This window comes from Idiotropiscis lumnitzeri, chromosome 14, assembly GCF_059441095.1.
Source record: "Idiotropiscis lumnitzeri isolate Australia: NSW breed Sydney's pygmy pipehorse chromosome 14, RoL_Ilum_1.0, whole genome shotgun sequence".
NCBI classification, from domain to species: Eukaryota; Metazoa; Chordata; class Actinopteri; order Syngnathiformes; family Syngnathidae; genus Idiotropiscis; species Idiotropiscis lumnitzeri.
Window position 1 is genome coordinate 19,390,729 of NC_142404.1, and position 27,118 is coordinate 19,417,846.

Consider the following 27,118-nt stretch of genomic DNA (forward strand, 5'->3'; position numbering starts at 1 on the left):
CATGGCCCTTTCACTTCCAGACAGATTTGATTGTTTGTTGTTTGAGATGCGGGCGGGAATTTTCGATCAGTTTATTCGGCAGGGAGCCCCGCAGGAAAGGAGGTGGCAGCCGGCCAGGTGGGAGCGATCGAGGGCGAGGGGGGGGGGGGCACTCCTCTCCTCTCCTCTCCTCCCCATCCAGACGCAGACACACGCTCCACCTGCAACAAAGAGCCTCCTCCTCCTCCTCTCTTCTCCTCCTCCTCCTCCTCCAGTTCGTCATCATCCAAGCAGCACGCTCCTCGCTGGAACCAAACAACCAAACCGTCCCCACCAGACAGGAGTAATCACTCACAGCAGGTTCCATCTGCTTTTTAAAGCCTTTTTTCTCCACACTGATGCACTTTTGCAAATCTTATTTATTTATTTATTTATTTTTGGCAAGGAAGTGTTTTTTTTTGTTGTTTTTTTTGCACTCTGATGTGCTTTGATGAACTTTTTTTTTCACCGCCTCGTTAGATGTGGATATATTCAAGTTGCTCAATAATTCTCCAAGGAAAAAAAATGTCCAAAAGGTAAGAACATTTAGAGTACTTATGAATCAATCTAAAATCTATCAAGATGTAGACTGTAATTTTTTTTCCCTTCTTATTTTAATGACGTGGTCATGCACAACCTCCCTGCAGTGTGTGTGTGTGTGTGTGTGTGTGTGTGTGCATCGTCCAGCCACTCGAGTCTTGTCGTTGTCTCGTCACACGGTTTGTATTTAGTTTCCTGCCCGCATTCGCTTCTTGTTGCATCGTGGTTGGTTTGTCGTCTCATCCGTGTCATGTCGTGCCTGTTGCCTCGCTCTTTCGGGTTTTTGTTCATTTCGTATTTGGGATTTGGGATCCCTTGCTTGGCTTTTGGTTTTATTTCGGGAAAATACTTTAGATTTTTGAGTACATCCTCCATCCTTGCCTTGCTGCTTCCCTATACTTGGTCCTGAACGCAGAAACAGTGGTCCCCAAACACCGGGTTGCGGCCCAGTTCCTGGACCGGGCCGTGCTGTGTCGGGCCGCACAAATGAAACAAAAATACAAAAAAACGTCCGTTACTTCTGGCTTCATTATTATTTAATGCTGAAAAATATTTGACTTTGAAAAGCGATGAAGAAATGTTGACGTATGTCAAAATGCTAATTGTCTCGATCGTAATATTAAACCCTCGAGCTAGCAAAATGAGTACAAAGTCCGCTCTGCATAAACGCTGCTACTTGCAGCTCTGCTTACCTCCACGCTTTGACGTGTGAGTGTTGTGTTGCCGTGGCTTAAAAATTCATGGCACGGGCTTGGTGTTGTCGAAATGAGCACATTTCATACTGGCTAGCTCACAGACATATTTTCAGGAAAAAAAAAAACAGGCGACAAAAGATTGACTTGATTGCGTACTTTTGAACTTGACAGATGGGCAAGCAGAGACCCGACAATTTGTTAACAAGCAATCTTCCAACGTATGTTTACATGAAAGAATAACGAGGACGATTTCTTGTTTGCGGTCCAACGACGATAATTCCTATTGACTGAAGCGCTGCAGGGGTCTTGCACGAAGGCAAACGTTTGTCGGCTTTGTGATGACGACACCGGCGACAACAAAAGCGTGTTTTGTCCAATTAAATGATGAACATGATAAAACATGACGGCTGCTTGAGCGCACGCGTTCCAAAGAAATGGATTTCGTCCAATAATCCAAATCTACAAAGATTGCGATAACTCATTTGCAGCAAACAGGACATGCGCATTTTCCATTTGTATTCACCAAACGGAATGGCCCATACAACATTTAGAGAAATAGAAAGCATTATGCACAAAGTGCTTTTTAATAACTAATGATCATGCAAAGGATCCTTTTTGCTTGCAAATAACAGTCTCCTGGATTTTTCTTTTTTTTTTTTTGCAGCTATAATGAATCCAGACTTTCAAACGCTCCATCGAGAATAATATCAGCGATTCCTGCTTGGATATTCCACATCATAAATGAATGAGCTCTTCTGAAATCGGAAATGGCAAAGATAATTCCAAGCAAAAGCCCAAAAGTTGGGCATCACTAGATCCAGAACTTTGCCACTTTGAACGTGAATGACGTCGTTTTCATCGGCAATGAATTGTAAAATCAGTTGAAAGGATGCGTTCTTTGACCCAAGAGGACTTTTGAGGTACCGACATGCGCCACTTGTTTGGGCCCGGAGCGCCCATGAGGAAAGCTCCGAAATGCCACGCAGCCGTACGGGCTTTGATCTTTGGAATACTTTTGGCTCGCGCGTCATCTTGTCCCGCCGGCTGCCACTGTACGGAAAAGAGCGGCATGACGGTGGTCCAGTGCATGGCCCGGAACTTGGAGGAGATCCCGTCGGACCTCCCGAGAGATACCGTCGCTCTGCTCTTGGCCTCCAATCATATTAGCAAGATTCCCAACCACGCCTTCCGAGAGCTCAACTACCTCCAGGAGTTGGACCTGTCCGGCAATGACATCGAGACGGTGGACGTGGCGGCGTTTCACGGCATCGCCGACAGCCTCCTGGTGCTGGATCTGGCCAATAATCGCATCCAAAGCGTCCCCAAGGAGGCCTTTGCCCATCTCCGAGCCAAAATCAACCTCTCCAACAACCCGTGGCACTGCGAGTGCGTCCTGCAGGAGGTTCTACGGGAGCTGAGGCTGGACCCGGAGTCGGTGAAGGACGTGGTGTGCCACACGGCCGTGCAGGAGGAATACGCCGGCCGGGCCCTCATCCAAGTTCTGGACTCGGGGATCAACTTCTGCAACTTTCACCACAAGACCACCGACGTCGCCATGTTCGTCACCATGTTCGGCTGGTTCAGCATGGTGATCGGATACGTCGTCTACTATGTGAGACACAACCAGGAGGACGCCAGGAGGCACCTGGAGTACCTCAAATCCTTGCCCAGTAGTTCTCACATCGCAAAAGATTTGGACACCATCAGCACGGTTCTCTAGCAGGACACTCGGTTGTCTCGTGGGAGTAAAAATTAGGATTAAAAAAAAAAGTTGTTTTTGTGCACAAATGACAATTTTCAGGGCATGGTTGTTTTATGTCAGAGTTCCGTCCTTATGACGTTCGAGTTAATGTTGAGGATAGGGTTTGTTGGAACCAGCAGTGGCATCGTCAGAAAAAAAATAAAACAACAAAATTGTCCAAAAAAAGACTTTTAGGCCATGATGATACAACAATCAAATGAAAAGAGTGCGACGGCAGCAACCGAGTGTGCCTTGTTCGAGGTACGCCGAAGGAAAAACGAGTTTTCTTTATCAACCTTGCAATGTCATCCCAAAACGGAAGATAAAAAAAAAAGAAAGAATGTTCCGAGCGGCGTGAACGGCTTTTCCACTCATTCGCTGCCAGACGTTTTCAAAACACTTTTGGCATTTTGTCAGCCCATTGACAGCATTTTAAGCGAAGACCCCAAAAATATTCTGTCGGATGACAATACAAGCATCAAATCCGGCAAGAGTCGACTTTCTTCTTTCACCAGAAAAACAAAATGGGCTCACTTTTTCTCTTCATTAGTAAATCGGTCGTAGAACACGCATTGTATCGGCAAAAACGCCCGGCGGAGAAAATGAGATTTTGGTGAAAAGAAAAAGTAGAAGAATGACTTTGAAGTTACCGTTGCAAAGTCAAGTCTGAGTTGTCCACAAAAGTTTTTCCGACAAATTTCACAGACAAGCTCCGAGATTTGGCGGAGACCGTAAATGCTCCGATTTTTGTTGACCAATGTAAACGTCCACGCGATTAATGAGTTTACGGCGAATCCTCAAAATGTTCTTTGACCTCGTTGTGGCCAAAAATGGAATCACTTAACAACACTAATATATATATGAAACTAATTTGTTTATTTATTGATTGATTTTTTATTGAATCAGCTTCAGCAAAGATTACAGCGTGCGAGATCCAGTAATGGTAATACACATGAATAACACGTGCGTGTGTGCGTGTGTGCGCGCGCGCGTGCGTGCGTGCGTGAGATCCAACTCGGGACATAAATCTTGCAAGCACACAACCGGCCACTTAACTAGCCTCGCTCTCTGACTTCATTACCTGCGCGTTGGTTTTACCGTGAAGCGATTTTCCGGCCCCCCCGAGTGGCTCTCGCCTTTATTACGACGCATTGTCTGCAAGAAGGCGGCCTCGGCAAGCTCCGCTGGGGCTCGGCCATTCTACAAACGTCACATTGCATCGTTGCGGAAATGAGCCGCCTTCTGCCACCGCCTTTGCAGTCAACGTATCGACCGATTGTGCTCTGCGGTTCTGCTTCCACGGGAGCGGGAATGTATTTGCCATTGATTGTGTTGGAATTTGCCGATCACAATGGATCGTTTACAAGCGCCCGATGTCTGGAACTTGTGAAGGTGCGATGTCGATGAGGGCGGCGGCAAGTTCGTCTTGGAAATCGCCATTTCCCGGAGGCACAATGACGTTTGCGCATTTGGGGCTTTAGTTCGACGCGTCGGTCGTCTCGTCTCGTCCGTCTCCGGTTTGCCAAAAAGCAGTCGGATCAAGCAGGGTGGGTGACGGATTCGTAAAAAAGAGCTTTTTTTTTAAGCGGCAAGAATGCTTAAGCCTACTTTCTTGCGATTGTTGTTTCATACAAAAACTAACATAGAATTTGGAAATCGCCACTAAAAGTTTGGAAGGCGTGAACGTTGGTCTTTGAGCGGCGGAATTCTGGGATGGAAATGAAAGGGCTCTCTTTGTTTAGTCTGAGTCGTTATTTGGATTTCTGTGTTTGTCAATAAAGCATATTTTCCGGAACAAATCTGCGTTTTTTTTTCCCAATCTATGGAAAAACTAAGATAGATCGATGAGCGCCACGTCGGTGAAATAAAACAAAAAGCCAAAGTCAAAAATGCACTGAAGAATGTCTCATTTCTACAATCGAGGGTCTGAATGGAAAGAAAGACTTGCGAGATGCAAAACAATTTGAGAATAGCAAACGCGAGGTCCACTGCCAGTTGAAAAAAATTGAAATGAACTTTAGTCCCATGACGGCATCACGTGCCAAACGTGCTGAATGCCAAGGTCACGTGCGGCGGCGTGGAACATTCGTTTCGTCAATGGCGTGATCTCATTCTTTTCTCGTGTAAATAATTTCTGATTTTCGAGGTCATTCCTCTAAGAATCAATATGCTGTTAAAAAAAAAAAAAAATCCATGTCAGAAAGTGACAGGCAGTGGAGTGGAGCAAATCCGATTTTGGCTGTGATGACCTCAGTGTAATATTTAGTCAATGGATTTTTAAAACGGGGACATTTTCGTCAACTTTATGATGCGTGTGGGGAGAGCAAAGCGCCACACTTGGACAAAAACACTTTTTTTTTGTCGTTTTTTTTACTAATTAAAACAAAAAACCCATCAAGTATCAAAGCGGGGGGGTCGGCCTTCATGACTTGATTTGGGCTGACGGAAAAGATTGCACCTTTCCCAAAGTCAGCCTCGCTCGAGGCAAACTGCTTTTATTTAGTCCCATGACATTGCACCATTACACTTTGGACACGTTCCACAATTTCACCCGCGGGGCCGTTTTCAGATCACGTCCGCTCGGACTGGCGGCTTGTCGCCGTCGGTGGAACGGCCACGGATATTTATTTTGTAACGTTGGCCTTTGCTGCGACTTTTATTGTGCCGGTGAAGAAGAACGGTAAAGCTGCTTGAGACTTAAACATTCCTAATTGAGCGTTCATTCATCCATTTTCATCCGTCCACTTGTCAATCAAAAGGGGATTCGCTTCCATTGCGTCTTCAAAGACACCTTTGAGAACATTCTTTTTATATTATATGAATTATTCATATTAATGAATTCTTTTTTATTAATTTTAACATTTGTTTGTTTATTTTTTTTTTTCAATTGGCCACACGTAGACGCAATGTCGCCCCCCCAAAAAATACAATTTGACATAAACATTATAATATTCATATTTAAAGAGCTAAAGTTCTGTTTGATTTTGCATCAACACAACAAAAATGGTTGAAAACGCAGACGAGAAAGACACAAACTGAGGAATGCAGCCCAGACAACGGAAAAATTCAACATTGCCGTCCGGCTTAGTCATTCTCAGCAAGCGGGTTCTCTCGTGCATGAAAAGGCTTGGTTGTTGCGCTTCACAATTTCTAAAACGAAAAAGAAAAATGAGGAAAAGGCAATCGACTTTCTGGAAGGGCAATTGGACTCTCGGATAGGATTGTTGCGTAGCAACACAAAAGCCGGACGACATTTTGGCCAGATAAGAAAAATAGAAAAATAATGAAATGCGTTGCCTTGTTTTCGCAACGTCGTGTCACACGGAGAATCTTTTTTGCGTCATGTTATCCAAAATAATACTTCGCATCGTTCTTGTGGCCTAATTGGAGACACTCCCGTGTCTCTTCCGTGACACTTCCGACCGGAAAACGTAATCGTCCCCAATGTCAGCCACCAAAGCGACAAGTAAACTGCCGGTGAAAGGACGCGCGTGCGTCATGAGAACTCTTTAGTCTTGCTCTTGATTGGGATCACAGTCAGATATCGTTGTTAAATTGTCAAATTCAGAAGGCGCTTGTTTTGACACTCAATTGCTTCTTCCTGCAGCCCCGCGTTTGCTTTTATCTCTTTTTGCGCACTTCAGTCTCGCTCACTCGCTCAACTTTGAGTGCAAATATTTGAATTTTGAGCTGGTTCGGCATGATGACAGGGACGGACGGACGGATGGATAAAAAACCCACTTCCGGCCTTGTTTGGGGTGTAAAAAAAAATGAAATAAAAGTGTCATCGTCTGTCCCCAAAATGGGCGGTCCGTTCCGTCCTTGGGATGGAATGTCAAATTTCTGCCAGGTCTTTGCTTGAACATCATTTTCAGTCCAAGAATTCCTTTGTGTGATCATTTGGTTGCCACATTTATGACGATGTTTGTCATCAAACTCAAAAAGGCAGGACACATAAATGCGTCTCCAAGCATCATTCGGGCCAGACTTGCCTGGAGATAAGCTCGTTGTCAAAAAAAAAAAAAAGTGGTCAATCTGAAGCGTAAAAAGGATGATGACAGTGATTATTGGGCGTGGCTCTGACGGAGTATTGATTTCCTTTGATGTTGCTCATCCAAACACCGGTGAGCTTCACGCCAGCCGCGGCAGCGCCACTCCCTTCCGCATTGTTAACAAAGCGGGTCAAAGAGGCTATTTTTAGACCACCTGCTTGCCTTACTAAAAGGGGACATCTATCATTTTAACATTTCCATTTGTCAAAAATCCTATTTTAGCAATGACACAAAAAAATGTATTCCTTGGCCTGAAAAATTGATTTTGACTTTGGTCAATCTTATCGGATTTGTGCTAATTCTCCTTCAATTTGTTTCCAAACCAACAATTGCAAAACGGCGCCAAACGTCGAATAATTGTCGCACTCTGCCCGTCCCTCCACGTCCCGTCGGACGTTCACGATGGTCTCCTCAAGTCGGAAGGAATCGCAAAAACATTTTTATTTCTTAATGGCCCGTTTCAATGCCATCAGACGAGGATTTTTTTTTCTGTTCAGATGTGAGTCCCCGCACGCTCAGCCTCCCTCCGACGAGCAAAGCGCCCGAGGCGGCATCCTCTCTGAACGCCGGCGACTTGGGCTCGGCATTCTGCACATAATTGTCTCAGCACGACGGCGACTGGACCGTCGCCTTTCCACTCTTCTCTTCTTTTCTTTTCTTTGCCTGCCTAGAAAAGGAAACTGCCGACGAAATGGATGCAAGGCCACACAGTAGCCACTGTGAGATTTTATTTATTTTTTTTAAGTTGTTTTGACTGACGTGTGCTTGTCCAACCAAGATTTTTTGTTTTTTCGCAAAATATCAATTTGATTTCCCCCACTGGTGAAGTGGCTGAAAAAAAAAATGGAAAAAAAAGGAGAACATGCCGCACATGACTAATACGTTTTTTTTTTTTTTCCATGTATTTATGAATTTGCCTTTGAACACAGATGTGGCTAAGATGAAAAAGACAACAGGAGGTCGTCAAACGCGTAAATGGTTTCATGCGCGTCGCACCGTTTGCGGCTTCCTTTGGACTTTGCCGGCGTGATTGCGTGTGGGTTGATGTCCAAAACTTGTCGATAGTTGAAACGGAACGCACGTAGAGCGCGTTGATGCGGAAAGATCACAAGGCGGGAACATCCAGTCGGCGATCATTATCTTGACACAATCCCAGCACGCCATTTGCTCCGCTTGCACGTCGCCTAACATGTTCTTTCATCAACACCGCCAGTTCCTCTCGCGTCGCAAAGTTGGCCAGCCCCAATCAATGAGCGCCATCCAATGGAGGCCGTCGTTAACAAGAGACCGTCTCTCGAGCTTCCCGAGAAGCGCTCGACCGCCCGACTGACGGGGCTTCGTTTTGTGTTGCCTTTCGGTGGTTGACTTTTCACTCTCCTCCCAGGATGTTTCGTCATCTCGCCCATGGAATGGCCGAAAGAGGCAAATGATTCCGGTGAGCCGTCGCCAATCGTAATTGGAACGCGACGCAAGCCAAACATGGCTGTGTCAAAGGAATTTCTTTCATCCCCAACAAAGTAATTGCTCAGCGGCAACTCCGGGGAGTCGCCGAGACGAACGGAGCACACTCATCAGAGGAAATACGCAAGAGCTTCTTGCGAGAATGTCTTCTTGGTGCTTTTAAGAAAACATTTCTTTTCACTTCCTCCGTCCACATTTCCCCGTTGTGGGACTAAGAAATGTCATTTCATAATTTTCATTTCCAAACGTTGTTGTAACGATTCCGTGCATCCGTCCTTTAAATAACAGCGCCCAAACTAAACGTTCAATGTACTGAACTTACAATAACTTCAATCAAAGTCTATTGGCAAATGTAGCATCAGAGGCCTAACACATGCGGAATCGGTGGCAGTTTTGTGTAGAAGACGATAAAGAAGCAAAGATGGCAGTGAACAATATCTGTGAGCATCTCAGGACAGAAGAGCGAGGAGGCCAAAAAAGGTCAAAGAGCAGCAGGAGCAGCAGATAGGGAGGACGAATCCCGCTTGAAGCTCGGAAGGTCGGAGTTGAATGTGACCTCTCCTGCTCGCTTTATCCGATTTCACACTGAGACGGGCCACAGAGAACAAGTCAATCATTTGAAAAAGGCACAAGTCGGAGAGAGGCGCTGCAAAACAACAGTTTGGGTCATTTCCTTTCTTCTTTTTTCATATTTTGTTCCGGGGGTGTCAAATTTCAGTCAAGATGTCCATTTTGCAAAAACAGAATCCCTTCCATGACACAAGATGTCGGGAATGAATAAGAAAGAAAGAGATCGTGTTTTTTTTTTTTCTGGGCTCGGATAAGCTAAAGGGAAAAAAGCAACGAGACCAAATGTAAACGTTGTATGTCACTTTCAACTAAAACAAGGTGGCAATCAATACGTTTGACTTTGTATGTCGCTCTCTAGTGGTGAAAATAAGGAGATGCAATTATATATCAGTTTACTTGGAGTGAAGCTGTTGGGACGTGGTTGTAAATTCAGCTCCTGATTCTGTTATGAAATGGCGTTTATATAATATTTTGTTTACGCAACAATATGACGAGAATAAAAAAAACGTCAAACCTCAAAATGCTCATGTTGAAACAAAACGTGAGCAATGGCAACTCAATTATTTAACATGACATTCTGTATTGTTGATGTCAAACAAAGAGAAAATCGAATAAAAGTGAACTCAAAAGACAGGCGACCTCACGCACCCTCAGGGGGCGGGGTTTAAAAACCCACCCGCCCCCCGCACTCCATCCGGGTGCCCTCCGCCCCCAGCAAGGCTGACAGCAACAGCGATGGATGCCCCGCGAACAAGTTATTGATGACGCCTCTGTTTTCTTTTCGGGCTAAAAGCGGTGCTTTTCTTTTTTCTTTCGTTTTTCGCCTCCCCAAAATATGTTGGTGTCGATTTTGCTCTCTGCTCTGATTCTATGCGAGAGCGAAGCCTTGGGTGAGATCGCCCCCACCGGAACCGGGACCGGAACCGGGATGAGCACGAGCCCTCCTGCAACTCGTCTGCATGTCGATGAGGAAGAAGATGGACGCAACTTTTCCACGCAGAGAGTCGTCGAGCGCTCGAGCGGTTCGTATTGTGTGCAGACCCCCCAACAGTCGCCCCCCCCCCTCCCAAAAAAAAACTGTGTTTAGGCTTCAATCCCACGCATGATCGTGTCCCCGAATATTGATTTGTTGTTTTAATCCCACCGTCTTCCCCAAACACACACACAAGGTCGTTCATCTTTTTTTTCTTTTTATTTCTTTTATTCATTTACTTTTTTTACATAAATAAAACTGTAATATATATATATATATATATATATATATATATATATATATATATCCCATAATTTGTATTTTCCAAATAATTTTATTATTTTTCCTTTATTTATTTTAGAAAAAAAATATGCAAAAACTTATATTTATTTTTTTTTTATTTATTGTATCCAAAAATGAGTCATGTAATTTTCTTATTCATAACGTAATTCAAAAAATAAGAATGAATGTTGTTATTTAAGTGAACTACATGCCATTTTATTTATTTCACTAATAGAATATTGCCCAAAATATCGTTGATTAAAAAAATCTTTAAATTTATCTCATTAAATCATGAATTTATTCATTGTGAATAATATTTGTTAAAGAAACTAATTTCTATTTTCATAATTAATGCACATTTATTTCATGACATCATATGTTAATTAATTAATGAGTTGCAAATTTCTTTCTTCCTTTCTTTTTGTGTATTCTGGGCCTCAGCGGAGAAAAGTACCAAATTGTGTCGTTGTTGTTGATTATATTTCCCTGACTTTTGGCTGCAGCGACGGAAATGCTTGCTCAATTCAGGTTGGCCGAGCTTCTTGTCCATTACATAACCTTCCACCTCTTTGCCTCTCTGCGGTCGCTTTTGCCGTTTGTCTCGGGTCATTGTCCACCCGCACCGGGAAACGCCATCCAATGAGTTCCGAAGCATTCGGCTGAATACGAACAGATAATCCGACTGGCCGAAGCACTTCAAGAGGAATGGAAGGAGCGCGGCAGAGCCGTCTGAAATCCAAGAATCCACTTTTGCGGGTCCCTGACAACCATGAGATGCGAGGGCCCGTTCCTGGCGTATGAAAAGAATGATATGGACACGCACGCTTCTCATGAGACTTGGCCGAGTGACGTTATGGAGAGAGTCGTGACTGATTCATTCTGTGTGGGAGGAGCTCAGTGGGCATCACATGAGGCCGGCTGTCCCACAAGCTGCCTTGTTGCTCTTGGACGTGCACCAAATGCAATCCACCCCCTTGCCTTGCTCTTCTGGCCGGCGAGTGTTTCTATGGCAATTGGACAAAAGCAATCTCGCTATTGGCTGAAAAAGTCAGATGGGCTTTTTTTCCCTTCATTTTCCAGCAGGTGCTGTACGAGTTCTCCATCCCATGTTCGGGATGCAGGCCTTTACAAATTGCACATTCAGGCAAAGTAAAAGTGAGAACAGGACTGCCCAAATTGCTTTTTTATTTTTTATTGTTCAACACTGTGGAGCGTCTGCACCTACGCTTAAGACAGATTTAGCTTTGGCTCGCGTTTTCCTCTTTCTGCGGAATGTATGACCTAATTCCGACACAAACATGACTGCCCATGTTTATATCCGGAGGAGGGGCTGAGGGCTTTGTGTGTGTGCGTGTTTTTTTTTTCAAGTGATAAGTCGCTGGAGGACCATCTGCTTGGACTGTCTGGTGGTCTCACAGAAGCGACCAATCATGATTATGTGAAAATGGCCTCTCGGCGGGATTGAGTTGTTTTACGTGGTCGATTGTTTTGTTTTCAGACAATTTCCTCTCCTGCAAATGCACAAACGTGTGCGCCGAAGCTCCAACGCGAGGATCCATTTCTCATCCGCATGAAAGGCTTCAGTTGTGTCCAGTTTCAATCCTCATCATAAACCTCTTTGCCGCACAAACCACTTTGGCCAAATGGGGGGGGGGGTGGATTATTGTAATCTGGCACGAGACGCCCCCACTTCACATTTTGTGCCCCCCCCCCCTAAAAGGAGCCTCATCTTGTTTCTGGGACAACACTGACAAGCGGCAAGCAGCATCTCGCACACCTGCACTTCTTTTCCTTCTCAGGTTGCTCAGCGATTGTATATTTGCTTGTTTGGCCGAAGCATGACGAAGATCCTCGATGCGGGATCATGTCGTTTTCGGCCTTTGGCACGTTCGGGACTGATTACATCATAAATGTTACATGAGTGGCGTGTCCGTTCCTGCAAAGCCGGCTCGCGCGATGAGCAAAAAGACGCACTCGCTTATCACTTGGCCTCGCGTACAAAGTTGAAGTGGCCCAAATCCCCCAAAACCGGACGGTTGGAATCCAAATAGATCAAATTTCACGCATGGTTTTTGAGACCTTTTTGCCGGTATTTTCAATTCTTTTTCGTCTTTATTTTGTTTCCGTAACGTCATTCTTCATGTTTGTGCTTTAGCCCTTCCATCCCCTTTTTTAAAATATTGCAAATGTATTTTAGAAAATCAAGACTTTTGCTGAAAATAAACTGCAATATTCTGTGACCCAATTTTGTTCGATTGAACAATTCACGGAATTTTGTTGAAATTGGACAAGAAGTCAGGACCAAAAAAAATTCAGCCCCTAGAAGAAAACCGTTTCACAAAGCAGCCTGACCCGCAGAAAACGTGAAACGAGCTCCCGGCTGAAAAGAAATGTCAATTTTCTCTTCCTCGCTCGCAGGTTTGAGCTTCACCCTGAAAGTTCTGGTCACGGACAAGCTGACGCGTCAGCACCTGAGCCCAGCAAAGGTGGACCTTTACGTCAACCACAGCAGAACCAAGATGGCTCTTACCGGGGAGGACGGCGGCGTTTTGCTGCAAGTCCCTTTTCAAAGCGGGTCCGCCGTCGCGGTGGCGGCGTGCCACGCCGGCTACATTTGCGCGTCGCTTCCCTACAGAACCGTCAAGACGCCGAGTGAGATCCAAATTTTGCCAATCGTCATCTCAGCCTCGGACAACGACATTTCCGCGTGTGCTTGATTTGTTTTTCTCTTTCAGTCTTTTCTTCAGTGACCTTGCGACTGCAGCGTCTGACGCAAGGAAACATCTGGCTTTTCCAAGACTCGTTAGTCATCACTCACAAAACATCTGGTAAGACATCGCAAGCCATTTTGCCATCCAATTTCGATCCGTGTCCTTCTTGAGCACGTCACGACCAGATGAAACGGTTTGATGATTACGCCGCAGATGCTTGGTTGCCGCCCGTCGTCCGGTTCCCGGCGAGTTTGCTCAACTTGACCGAGAGCGGCGACGTCAAATCTTTGAAAGCGTACTTGACCGTCCCGAAGACGCCTTCGGACGAACCCGACTTTCGCAAGACTTTGGGCCTCATGAGCAGCGCGACAGGTTTCGACCGTTTGGAGATTTCCGTCCGCCGATGGTGACGGACTCACGCGGCTTCTGTCTTTGTTTTTTTTAGGATACGTCAGCGTGGAGTTGACCCCGGTGGCGGCCGTTAGCGTGCGACTGTTCTCCGGAGACACGGAGCTGCAGATCAGCGGAGCCGTGGAGATCAGCCTCGCTCTGCCCGACAACCGCGCACTCCGGCCTTCAAACGTTCTTCCGGCTTGGTTATATAATCGCAGCGCCGGTGGGTCGGCCCGTGCCAGCGTCACGTCTCTTCGGATTGAATTTGGTCTTGTGAGATTTGGATGGGAGCAGATAAAATGAGCGTTAATCTCAAATGGCATCTCATCGAGCGTGAAGTGCAGCGTTGATCGCCCGCTTCAGTTCTTGGCAATTTGTTTTTGTCATTTAGGCGGCTGGATGAGACGAGGTTTCGGGACGGTGGCGTCAGAAGGTGGAAAACTGAGTTGGACATTCACGGCTCCTCATCTTGGTGACTGGATTGCGGCTCCGGTACCGACGACCGGAGGTAAGCGCCGACCTGACGCCAAACGGGTCTCAAATGTCATCGGGGGGGCATTTTCAACCCAAACAAACTCACAACTCGCCTTCAATTCTGCTTTTTTTTTTTTTTTGTAGATCTCTTTGGATCCGACATCCTGAGCGACTTCTTTGTCCAGTATTCGTCTTTTCTGATGGTCGTCCTTGGAGGAATGCTTTGTGTTTTTGCCGGCCTTCTTGCTGGATGTTTGTATTGTCACAGGTAAGGAAGGATGTTCCAAAATGTTTCAAAGGATGAAAAACAATGCATGCTACTCGCCAGATTGTGACGGTAGTATTTGGGAACCTCGCAAACACGCTGTCTTCTCTCGTGGTTCTCCGAGGCAAACCAAGGCGACGCACTTGCTGCCGCTGACGACAAAAGACCAATCCACCACGACCGGCGGCAACGAAGACGTCGAAGGGTCCTCTCGAGCTCAGCGCGGCCTCAAGCACTTCTTTCCCGAACGGAGCGCTGACCGACGCAACGTCAGCGCGTCCATGTTTCACGCCCTCGCCGCCGGTGGCGAAGCCAACGATGGCATTGCGTCAAGCGATGCGACGGAGCCGATACGCGTTCCGGCATCGGTGACGGACGCTTTGGTGTTCTACAACCGGCCCGTTGCCATTCTGCACGCCTCCGCATTTTTCCAAGCGGACGAGCCCCGCTGGAGGAAGTCACCGGCAGTGGGAGGTGCGGAGATACCGACGGAAGAAAGCGCCGGCCCAAATGGGTCACCAGGCTCCTCCGCCACTCAGAACCAGGAAGGAGAGGCGGACAAGTCGCAAAACGCTTTGGTTCCGACAACCAGAGGCCACTACGGTCTCCTCGAATCTGCGTCCGTTCCAGAAACGTTAAGTAAAATGAGGCCCAGCAGACACTCGATGGACGCCGCCACGGAACTTTCCAAAGCGCCGCCGCCGTCGCAGCCTCCGCGGGCCTGGTTTGTGAGTCTCGAGGGCAAACCCGCCGCCGAGATCCATTACGCCGTCGCCGAGCAGCAGCGGCGGCGAAGAGCCGCCGAAAGCCAAGAAACCAGTTTGGATTCGGGCGTGGATATGATCGAGATGAACCCGACGGCCGGGAGGAGAGCGGTCACTCTGGAACGGAACGCGACGTTCGTGAAGAGGTCGTCCGGCGGCAAACATTCGTCGCGGTGAAAGCGACGAGCCGAGCTCGAAGGGAAACCAAGCGTCACACGTCATTAATTACGTCTTATGCTCGTGCTCGAGTTCATCGCGTTGCGGCGCCATTTGCAATTTGAACGTGTCGTTCCAGAGCGGGGCACTTGACCTTTTTTATTTTGAAGGTCAGGCCACCGCCCTCCGGCCGCGATCTCGACACTGCGGCCTTATTCAGAAAAAGATTTCGGCCTACTAAAAGAAAAATAGGCGGAGCTTAGTTTGTGATTTGAATGAGCAACTCCCATTTCGAAGGCCTCACCAACATTTGGGAGCGGTGCACGACAAGTTCGTTAACGAGCCACGCAAAGTAAGAAAAAAGTCCAACTCGAACAGATGGCCGATGTTCAACTGCCAAGTGTTTTTCTTTTATTTTTTTTTTCCTAATGACAATGACTCATTTGTGTTAGCAGATGTTAAGATATTAACCCTTTAATACGCAAACACTTTGAGAATAAGGAGAGACACAAGTTAATCAAAATGTCCGAGGCAAGACGCGGCTTCCACTTTGGTGAGGTCATGCTTGCGCACGTGGACGAGCAAGTTGACATCTGCCTTCTGCAAGTGGCCCGTCCCAACCAAACACGTTTTGCTGTCTTGTCTTTGCACAAACACAAAAGATGGTGAGCTTATGATTCACATCAACGATTGATTTTTATCAGTTGCAAAATGATTTTTTTTTTTTGGTGTGTGTTCAGCTTGCAAAGTCTATCTAATATATCAAAAGTTGAGTCACGGTTGTGATCATGTTTGAAAGGGATGACAGATGATGCTTTGCCTTGCTCCTCAGTTTCTCCTTAAGCCTAAAAAAAATGTTAACATGTAATGTGGACTTGGTCGCCTGTTTATCGTTTCTGCACGCTAAAATAACACAACTGCTTTTAAAATATTATTTGCATGTGTTACATTTTTATGCTTGTGTTTATGTGCATACTAATCAGAGTTTGCCAAACGACCTCATAAATTGAATGCAAATGTCCTCTGTTTGATTTCCGTCTTACTTTCTATCCGAAGTAAAATAATAATAATAAAAAATGCCATTTGTGCAATTGCACTGCTGCCCTTCGATTCTCTTTAATGGTTTCCCCTGCAATGACTTTAACTGTTGCAACGACTGAGAGAACCACTAGAGGTCAGACTTGCACCAAGTTTGTTGAGCGTCACACATCAAAACATCCGCATTTGTCTTGGTCAAATGGATGAAAAGATTTGCAGTTAATGATTAAAGTGGTGACGGTGCGTGAATGGGCAGAATTGTCTGCCTCACAGTCGACATGTTGGGGATTTGAATCTTGGCTCAGGACTTCCTGACTGATGTTTTTTTTTTTTTTTTTTTTTCCCCCGAGTGATGTTTGCGTGCTCCTGCTCGAGTCGAAGCTGCTCATGTGCGTGGATCGACTTTGGGTCTTCTGGCTGGTTCCCTCCCACGTCCCAGCAACGTTTCACAGAATGTGAGTGTGTTATTTGTCCATTTGTGCTGTTCAGGGTGCACCCTGCCATTTGTCAGCGGGATTAGCTTTAGCTAGCTCACTTTAGCTCCAGCTCAATTAGCCTCATCGCATTTCCCAAAACATATTTGTTAGCAAGACTGCGAATGTGCGAGGAAAAAATAACTCACTTATGTTGATTGGAAAATAGCAGATAATTCCCCCCCTAACCTCCCAAAACCCCAAAGGGTAAGGGGTTCGGGTTCGGGTAAATATCGCACCCCCATCCTGATTATTTGATGTTCTTTGCTTCAAGTGCTCCTAACAGCTGTACCTCAAAAACGGACTGCCCAGCACTTTAAACATCCTACCATGATTATTCTTGAGTCGCTCTGCGAGAATACGATGAACTTGAGTACTCTGAGGGAAGAAAACTCTCCATGAAGGAGACTATTTGTGATTGCACAACTGCAGAGAGCAATCGCACACCCACTGTAGACGCGCGAACGCTCGCTGTTGAAAATAGAACGGCTCGGTGCGAACGGGTTCCGAAATAGCGCTTGGCGAGAGATAGCCTGGCTGATTCTGCGCCTCCTCAAGTGACATTTCATTTCCCGCAATTTGTTTATGGACCTCGTTATCGTGACGCAGGCCCGGCGCGTTCTCCTTTTTCTTGCAGCCAGTGACTGTGCAGCTCATTTCTACAACCATAACGTCAAAAGCTCTCCAGGAGGATTCGGTGCAGCCGAGGGGTCGTTTAAAACGCGGTCATCGTTCGGTTTCCAAAAGGGAATTTTCTAATCATTGGTCACAGCACCGTGACGCAGAGGATAAAAACGTCACCGTTCCTGCTGCGGCAATTTTAAAACTGGAAGGACCGGACGAGCCTTCGTCATGAGCAAATTTGAAGACAGCATTCGGGATTGAAAGAGTTGCGCAAGAAGGCTTTTACGTCAAACTCGAAAGAAAAAAAACCGCAAAAGTAGACAGATTGATGCACAAATATTACACGGCGTCCTTGTGCGCACGCGAGACAAATGTTGCTCATAAAGTCTTTGGATGCCTTTTGGGCTCGGCCTGCAAATGCAGAGCAGCTGTTTCTCACGCTGCTTCCGCTTTCTCGAGTGTCGCGTTCAATGCAAAAGAGAAATTCTGACTTTCAACTTTGTCGTTTGCGGGCCGCTCGTATGTTCTATGATGTGCTGTTTGTCTCGGTGAGGCAGATTTCGTTTGACATCAACTTGTTTTTCATGTGACAGACGAGAAAAGACATTCTGTTTTGGGAATTCAAGCAGACGCGAGTGTGTGCGTGTGTTTTTGTTTTTGTTTTTTTGGGTCATAATGGACTACTTTAATAACATGTCCGTGACATGCATTCATCAAAATAGTTTCTCCCGGGGGGTTGGGAGGTCTTGTCCCGTCTCATGCAAGTCAGCCATTGCTCACCCCGCCCTCATTTACTCTTGGGCCAATGGGGAGTAGAGCGTTGGTAACCATGACAACTGGGCTTGGAGCTTGTGGCGGCTTGACGTTCAATCCCATATCTTGAAAAAAAATTTTTAAAAGTCATCGAGAACTGCCAAGTGCTGTCCAAAGACAGAATGCATTTTATTTTCCTTTCTTTAGCGCCGAAATGTCCATTGCTCCTTCAAATGCAGTTTACGATCGCGGAAGGTTACGTGTGGATCCCGAGCTGAAAGCGAGCAAACGTGAAAGCTCAGCACGTCGTGTTTATTGGAGCGCATTTTCCCAAGCGGCTCAGGCGGTCGAGGTCTCTCGTCCGTCCCGAACGCATCACGACAAGGTGACCTGAGCCTCAGCTGTGCAAATAGACCCACAAGCGCTTTCCGTGCCGGCCGGGTTCATGTTTGACTTGCCACCTGTATGGCGACCGACAGCGGCAGTGCACACATTTGCTTCAAGGTGAATCTGTGATAAAAAAAAGATTTTTGACGTAAAATGCCAAGAAGGCCTCGCAGCTGCGGGAAGCAAGCAAAAGCGCTAATTGGGAACTTTTGGGCGAGAAAAAAGCGTACACGCATGGAGCCGTCGTACGAAACGGGATGGGGGACTGCGGCAAATGTTCAAATGTCATCTTCATTGAGGCAAATAATTTTTGTTGAGGTGGCAGCGAGGTCAGGAAGACGAGGCTATCTTTAGCGCTTTGTCATGGAAAATAGCAGTTCGGTCTCGGCCGGCCGGGAACTTCAACGCAGTCTGAGCCTTGAGGAAGTGATTGCTGGAAATTCAAACAGAGAATTGTGCACACACACACACACACACACACGTGTTCTGAATTGGTTCTACATGACAAGACAAAGACGACTCTGATATTTCTTTTAGTTCTTCAACTGAAATATTTGCGTGACACACAAAAAATGATTCCCAATTGTCAAGTTTTGAACATACTTTCATATTTAATAGACTTCAGTTACGTATATAAAGCTTATTCTGGCTCCTCGAGAGTCATCTCGTGTTTATTTTCTGGTTTTATAGTTCGCGAGCTGCTTTATTTTGTTAAGTTCTTTTGAAAAGAAAACCGCACGTCCACCTCTGAGGTGAGTGCAACACATACGGAGAACTTGATCAGACAGACTTGAAAGTAAAAAAAAAAATCCATCTCTTATCCGAAAGCATTTTGAAGTTCCTTCAATTTCAAGCTTTGTCTCAAATTGAATGCAAAAACGTCAGCGCATGTTGGATTCGGATTTTTGCTGCAAGTCAAAATGAAAGCAGATTGTTCACATCGGAAGCAAGAAATGAACAAAGTTCTCGGTCAAGTCGCTACGCTCGAGCAAACCAAATGAAACTTTACTTGTCAAATTCCTGCTCCGTTTGCTTCCCCGGGGACGAGCGCCATGCGAGTTCTTGGCCTCGCTGCACGTTTTCATCATCAACAGCCGGTGCGCGCATGCTCGTTCTTATGTAACGCCGTTGGACGATGCCCCGCGCTCGTAAAACATGTCAGCCTCTCGATCGGCCCACTCGGCCTTTCCGTCGTCCGTGCGCGGTCAAAAGGAATCCTTCCAAGCACGCTTTTGCGCTTTGCCCGATAAATCAACCCAAAAGCGGGCCGACTTCTGGCGTTGACCGCGTCGTCCGTTGTTAGCCGGCGGCTGCATCACGTCCAAGAAAAAACAAAAGCATGCGGCGATCAATGCAAATAAAAGTCGTTTGTCATTCGGATGGATCTTGCGTGTCACAAAGTCTGTCTTTTGATTTTTTGCAATGTCATTCCAGAGTTGCTTTGACGAAACACCAACGCTAATCCGTGCATGTTCCCGATTAGCGGAATGCGTCTGAGTCTGCGCAATCAACTTGATTCTCTTCGACGCTGTGCGGTGAACAAAAATGGAGGCAAATCTTTCAAATAGCGAGCGCAGCAGCTTCCGTTTCACGTCCTGAGCTCAGATTCTGTCATCGTTGACATTTGGAGTGTTTTTATTTGTTATTTTTGGAAACATGAAACTTTCCCAGGCACCCTTCAGTCTCATGTGACCAATTCTTGAATTCAACAAAGTTGGCCAACTTCCCGCTCACTTTGGAGTGTTGGCCCGAGAGACTTTTTTGAGTCCTGTTGCGAATGACAAACACGTCCATGCGCACAATTTCACGTCGGTTGGCTGAACTGGCGTCAGAGGTTTGCTTTTTACAATTTGAATTTTGTCATTTCCCACTGCCCAGTTTCAAATGACGAGACGCAGAACGTACGGAACTTATATTTGCATTCTTTGCCATGCTGTCGGCCCAAAAGTGCCAAGAAATGAAATGAGAGGACGGATTGCGAACACCACGAACGTCCCGAGCGTCATCTGGCGCTGGATCGAAGCTTTACCTGAAATCATTCAAGCGTGTAAAGCATTGGAAAAGGGATTTCCTCATCAAATAGAGATCAAACGTCCGAACGATGCTCAGAACCGGCCCGCGAGAACAGGATGAGTCGGATATCCATCTCTTGGAACAGAATGAGGTTGACCGTTTGCATGATTAAGTTCCCTTTTCAAGTGCCGTTGCGAATGTTTGTGTTTGCGTCGAAGTCGAGAAAGACTCGTCCGGTTTAGCGTCTAATGCGCATCCCGACATCCTGAACCTATTTTGCTCGATGACGTTGACCCACTCGTAACCCCGCTCCAAGATCGAGTGGCTAAGTCATAACAAGGCCACTTCCTTCCTGTTCCGAGCTTTTCCTCCGAGCGGGTCGCTGAATAACGTGCCGCAGCTGCTCTTGTTGACGACATTACCGACTGGATGGAGAAAAATCGCAATATTGTTGAGATCGTTCTCCTCTGCTCAGTTGGCTGAATGAGAACAGGTTTTGATTTTCTTTTTTTTGGGGGGGGATTTCCCCAGAGAGTTCCAGTCATATTCGCCGGCTTCCGCACTCTTTGTTGAATATTACGATGTACCCCAGGGATCAATATTAAGCCTCAAGATATTTGAGATGACAGAGATGAAACATTCCTGTATTTTGCAAGACAGCAACATTTTGTCAACAATGGCCCAAAATCGGTTTTGCGTGTTGGTCTTGTTTGTCACGCAATATTTTTCCATGGGTGCCAAGCTTCTCGGGAAAAGGACTTTTTTCGAGGGTGTTGCATTTGCCCATTTTTAAAAAGATTGCGTTCGGCCGTTGTCACGCCGGGACTCGTATTTTTCTGTGGTTGGGAAGTGGCGACGCACGTTTACATGCAAGTTATCGCGCACTTCTTTTCAAAAAGGATGAAAATGACACATATAAAAACTCATTTCGGCACTGTTTTCGTTTTTTTTTTAGGAAAGGAAGGCTGCAGACCAGAAGCCGGCCTGAGCCGAGACTCCGACGCAAACACTTTCCGATTCGTTCGCAAATTGCAAAAAAGAAAATGCGCATGCTGAACTTGAAATAGAAGTGACCTCAAACCGATTTTATTGTTTGCGTTGCTTTGATTTCGAGCCCTCAATGATTCACACGTCCGATGTGGTATTGTTTTATCCATCACGCAAAAAATAGCTTTGGAAGGTTGGAATGGTTCGGCCGCACGATATTAATACAAATCACGAGCCTTCCCGGATCCGGCGCGGCGCCCTTTTGTCCTTCGTATTGTGCGGCGCACGACGTGTTGCTCTGCAGGAAGTGGCGCGACAAAAAGTTCAACAAACATTTGCGAGGAGGTCGTCAGCTGTTCTCGCGCGACTCCACTTCATCGCTTTCACGTGCACGCGGCAGTTCAAATGGACTTTTTTTTTTTTTTTTCGGCATCCGTACGATTCGGCGCTTCCATCTGGGAGACATTCGGTTGTATTGCAATTAGATCCGAGGCTGCAGGGTTTTTTTTCGTTGCAGAAATCGCTGAGAAATTATGCGTGAAAAAGGTCGAAGGGCTGAGGCTCGACGTGTCTTCCGTACGCTGTCAGGCAATGCCGTTTGTTTGTACGTTGCAAAATAGGAAAGGGAATGAAAAATAATTATAACTTCATATTTTAACCGTAGGAGGATCAAATATTTTGAATGCAAAGCGATGTTTTGTGGTCATCAAATCATAACCCCTCGAAAATATTTTTCCCCCAAACGAATGTTTAAGGTTAACGTTCACATTTGAACCGGCGAATTTCAAAACGACAACTTTGTTCTTGCAACATTGAACGAGATGATTCTGCTTTTGATGCCAACTTCCAAACTCCCACGAATCGCGAGGGTTTCCGGTGCTTTTTTTTCTCAATCCTTTTCCTCGACGCATTCGAGTCATTTGTGATGAAGAAACACAATCAAGTTGGAGCTTTTCTCATTTGGGGCTTAATTGCATTTGCTAATGACGTTGTTGATACTCGATTACTCGGGCCTGCAGACTGTTGGCTTCGTGACTTCCTTCCCGGATGAACTCGATCCTTTCCATGTGTGGCGACGTCCTCGCCGATCGATGACACTTGGTTCTCGAATTGTCTTCAAATGAGACAAGCAGCAAAGTCTGAGCAGTCACCGACTTGCCGAAATCCCCCCCCCCAAAAAAAAAAACTTGGACTATTTCCTTTTTGCTCCCCCAGTTTCCTGTGTTCTCAGATGTTTTTTCCATTGTTCTCTGCGCCGAACTGGTCCTAATGGAAGTGTCGCACCACACACACACTTTGTGTGTCTTTGAGCAAACAAACTTTGTAGAGCACGTCGACATTTATGAGGATGATTGTTCTACTTTTTTTGGGGTTTTTTTAGCGGTAGTGAAAACATAAAAGGAATTGCGACAAAGTGGCTGAGTGAGACAAAAGAATTTAAATCAAAACAGTGTGTGTGCGTGCGTGTGTGTGCGTGTGTGTGATGCGTGTTTCGTTTGTAGCTCGCTCTCGTTTAGCTGTGAAACAACACTAACTGGATTAATGCTCATGGCCTTTTCACACTGCACTTAGCACAGAGAAATGACGCATCAGCCATATATATAGATATATATATATATATTTTATTTTTATATTTATTATTTATTTGATTAGATTTTTTTCTCGCATGTTTCTGGCTGCCAGGAGGGCCGAGTGGTCTAAGGCGCCGCGTTCAGGACCCAGTCTCCCCAGGAGGCCTGGGTTCGAATCTCAAATTTCCCCATTGTGGGACTAATAAAGGGAATATTATTATTATTATAAACGTCCAGTTGATGAACTTATGATGTGGACATGAATGAAAATGAGCTAATTGATATGCAAGTCAGCAATCTCACGTCTCCATGATGCGAATGTGACCTTTAACCTCCCTTCCCCGGGCTGCTTACGGGCAAGCCCGCCGCCTCACTTATTGCTTAATGACGCACTTCCAATTGGAACATCAGCAAATACAACACGGGAAATACATCATAAAACAAATGTGCTCCAGTTTGCGTGCTTGCGCAACGCTGCCAAAAGAAAACCACAAAATGTCCCTTGAAATACGAGACGTGACATGAATTAGGAAGAAGCCCGTGCTCGTGGCAACGACGCTCGATGAGGCGAGCGACGCTAATCACTCCCATCAGCGGTGACCAAATCGTTTTTGTCTTTGTGTGTTTCCTGCAAAGCAAAAAGGCTGAAGAAATTGTCGGCCCCAGCGGGAAGACTTGATGACTTTTTTTGTGGGGGTCGATCCAAGTCCAGATGCAACTTTCTTTTTATTTTGAATTTTTGTTTTGCCTGACATTGGTTTGAATCTGGAGACGGCTCAACAACGCCACATGAGCATCTTCAGGCGCAGCTGCATCTCATTTATTTGATTTCTTTTTTGTGGTCATTCTAAATAGAGAAAAGGGATTCAGTGAGGTGCCAGCAACGTTTTGCAGACACAAAGCAACATTTGACTTCTAGTATTTCTAATAAAAGTCCACTTTGAAAACGCATCCGCTTCCAGATGATTTCATAATGTGCACCCACTTGACGAAATCGAATGGAGTCAATTCAACGCAGCATTTTTATTTTTTTTTTCGTAAGAACGAACAATGATGTCATTGGGAGCGGCGAAGGGGCAACCCCCCTCCCCCCTCCCCCGCCAAAGCCCGTGTTGAAGACTTGATACGGATACGTAGGCGGCGGCGGTCTTTTTATATAATCACCCCACATGTTGCGAGCGAGCAAATGTTATTTTTCCTGCGAGTTGACTGTCACTCGAAGTGGGCTCCGAGGTCATGTGACTCATTGTTGTGATGACTCATCCGTGTTGCAAACGCACAGGACAAAAGAACTTGGCTTCCGAGTTGCGACTTCTATTTTTAGAACAGCGCGACCGTCCATCCTCAAGTTCGCAATTCCATTCAGCGCGTCCATTTTTGTGAAGAGAATCACACACGACAAGTTTGGAGGTGGCATTTTGTGCTCGAACACACACACACACACACACACACACACACATTGAAAGCATTTCAAACTGTTGGTGACGTTTTTCTTCCCTGAAGACCAACAATCAACAATTTCACTTTCCTGTTTTCATCTCATGCGAGTATACAAGCCAACTTTATTCCTACGGAAAATATGGATTTCGTTACCATGACGACCACGGTCAATGGAGAGATTGCGGCATGAGTGGCAACACTTGATCCCCAAGACAAAACTTTGTCGATGTCAACATGTTGAACAGGAACCAAAAATTTCTTGGCGAGAAATTTAGAAATAATCACGACGAGGGTCTGAAAAGTGGCTAAAGAACAACATCAATTAGTGATGATGTGGATAAATATTGAATCAGAATCGAGTTAATTTCTCTCAAAGGTGTCAGGGGTATTTTTTAAAAAGCTTTTCAAAAATAAAAAATTTACGAAGCGGCCCCTCCAACGGGTCTTGAAAAGTTGAATTTTTTCTTTCTCTGCGTTTTCTTCAAATTGAAAGTTGGGAACGGAGCCGAGTGTTGACTTTGCTAATGTGTTTTTTCTCGAAATGCGCGGCGGATGACAGATCGTTTTGTGTTGCGTCGGGGCCGACCGAGAAGCTCGAGCAAATGTTGAAAATGTGGATGACAATTGCAGGAAGACGCGCGAGCGCCGGCGGAGCCTCTTAGTCACGAGCCCGCCGCGCCAGACGTTTCCTTGAGCGATAGCGGCGGCCCGACGCGGCGTTTTGTCTGCGGCTCAGAATGCCGACTGTCGGGCTCCACAAACAGGCCGCGTCTTCCTCTCGGAGGTGCCCACTTGAAATGGGTCGCTTCTCGACGGATGTTGCGGGAGCGCTTGATGAATGACAAGTGTGACCTGCCGCAAATGTTTTGAGGCGCTGCGGTGGCGCCAAAGATGGCGTCAGTGGTGTCGACGGAAAGAGGAATCGTCGCAGCTTGCAAACATTTGGAGGATTTCAAGCTAGGGTTCGGGTTTCAAACGAGGATTAGGGTTCCAAGCTATTGGAAACCAAAAAAAAGTCAACATTTCCTCGATGACATCGATGGCTTTTCACGGGAGGTGGAGCTGGTGCTTTTGGACAAGTGTGGCCACACGACCCAACAAAGGCCCGCCTCCAAGCAGTCAGACTGATTCCGATTGCGATTGTTCAAACGCAAAAATGTCACGGCGGTTCTTGTGCTTTTGTTTTATTGAAGTCACAAAAGTGCCACCGGAAGGCACGCAGACGTTTCCATTGGCAAAGAACAACAGGAAATATCTCCGCTGACCCTTTTTGGCAGCCCCCTCCCCCCCTTGGGCCCCTTTCCCTCCCCGCCACATTGCTTAACAGCGAGATAAGGCGCGCAAGAAATTCCATCTGGGGACCGACGAGCGGCGGGAGGCAGCGGCGTGTGCGCATGCCGAGGGAGGAAGCGGGAGTGAACTAATGAACCCGAGAAAGCGGCTCGTGGGACTCGTTTCCCGTCCAGTCCAGAGCACATTTGCAATGGAATGCCAAAAACTGCATTCATCCGGAAGAAGTTCTTTGCAACTATATTAAAAAAATAAATAAATTGGTTCAATAAAACCACAAATCAAACGGTTGGAAATCAAAACATTTTAATCAGCGTAATTTGATGATCATTTTGGAAAAGAAACAAAAATCATTTGGAGCATCGTGAACTGAAATGAACGCCGACAAAATAACATGGATTGGATTTGACCTTTATTAGGTTAGTGTAAGAAAATGGCGCAGCGTTGATATTCTTTCAACAAAAACAAATGGAAATGTGCGATGAACCACAAACAAACAATTGCCGTGCGATGAGCGACGTTGGTCAGCTCAGTGGAATAAAAATCAAAAATAAACATTGGATGCAAATATCGTTTTTTTTTCTTTTTTGTCTCATCACAAAATGCGCCGACAGTTACATTCAAACAGCAGAATGGCGTCACGGAAGACGACCAAAGTCCGATACAGTGCAGTATAAAAACATGAACGACGTGCTTCCCAATGTCGCAACGCTTGACAAAGCGACGTCAAAAAAAAAAGGAAGCGCGTCGACTAGATTGACTCTCTTCTTTCAAGATGTGAGAAGCACGCATAAAAAAAGAAAAAACAGAACCTTTGCTCTCATCGGTCGCTTTTTTCCTTTTTTTTTTGTTCTGCCCAACCCACGCCGCACGCGCGGTCACATAAAACTCGACGCTGCCTTCAAGGCTTCACTCGTAAATACTGCAAATATAAAGCATGCGCGTGCACGCACGCACGCACGCACATTCGCTAGCCATGGAACAGAAAATATTTCCACCCGCTCGTCTCAGTTCGCTGCATCGAAGAGGACGTCTCCGATCGAAAGGAAATCGCGCGTATGCAAAGCGATGAACGACAAAAGCTGCGGAAAACGGCGGAGTTCAAAACGACAAACGTTTGCTGGTTCCAATATTGCGAGCATCGACGACGACGTGAATTCGCCGCTTCCGGTTTTTGAGACTGCTTCCGTCAGACGGAGACGACAAGGAAAGCGCTACTTTTAGACAAATGAAGAAAATGGCGTGACATCTTTCCCTCGCCGACCTTGAAGATTAACGAGCCGAGGCAGAGAACACGACGCTGAATACTTGATCTAAAAAAAAAATATAAAAAAATTCCGCTCTCCTATTTACTCTGAAAGACAAAAACGTAAAATCTTTGAAAATGTTGCCGCCGTGACGAATGAAAAAAGCACAAATAAACACAGAAATGCGAAAAATCGATTAA

General features: G+C 46.0%; 2 protein-coding genes across 3 annotated transcripts; both read left to right on the forward strand.

Annotated features, from left to right (window-relative positions):
• Positions 1-325: 325 nt before the first annotated feature.
• On the forward strand, positions 326-4,751 carry lrrc3 (leucine rich repeat containing 3). Its single transcript, XM_088315314.1, has 2 exons — positions 326-554; positions 1,918-4,751. The coding sequence occupies exon 2, from the start codon at positions 2,182-2,184 to the stop codon at positions 2,971-2,973; it is 792 nt and encodes a 263-aa protein (XP_088171440.1). The 5' UTR covers positions 326-554; positions 1,918-2,181; the 3' UTR covers positions 2,974-4,751.
• A 5,032-nt stretch (positions 4,752-9,783) lies between these two features.
• Positions 9,784-16,191, forward strand: LOC148323911 (protein FAM171B-like). 2 transcript variants are annotated; one of them, XM_088315766.1, is made up of 8 exons: positions 9,784-10,099; positions 12,751-12,984; positions 13,068-13,160; positions 13,257-13,415; positions 13,489-13,659; positions 13,828-13,944; positions 14,055-14,178; positions 14,300-16,191. In XM_088315766.1, exons 1-8 carry the CDS (start codon positions 9,913-9,915, stop codon positions 15,114-15,116), a joined length of 1,902 nt encoding a protein of 633 aa, XP_088171892.1. In that variant the 5' UTR covers positions 9,784-9,912; the 3' UTR covers positions 15,117-16,191. The 2 variants fall into 2 exon arrangements, with proteins under 2 accessions (XP_088171892.1, XP_088171893.1); XM_088315767.1 differs by lacking the exon at positions 13,257-13,415.
• The last annotated feature ends 10,927 nt before the right edge of the window (positions 16,192-27,118 follow it).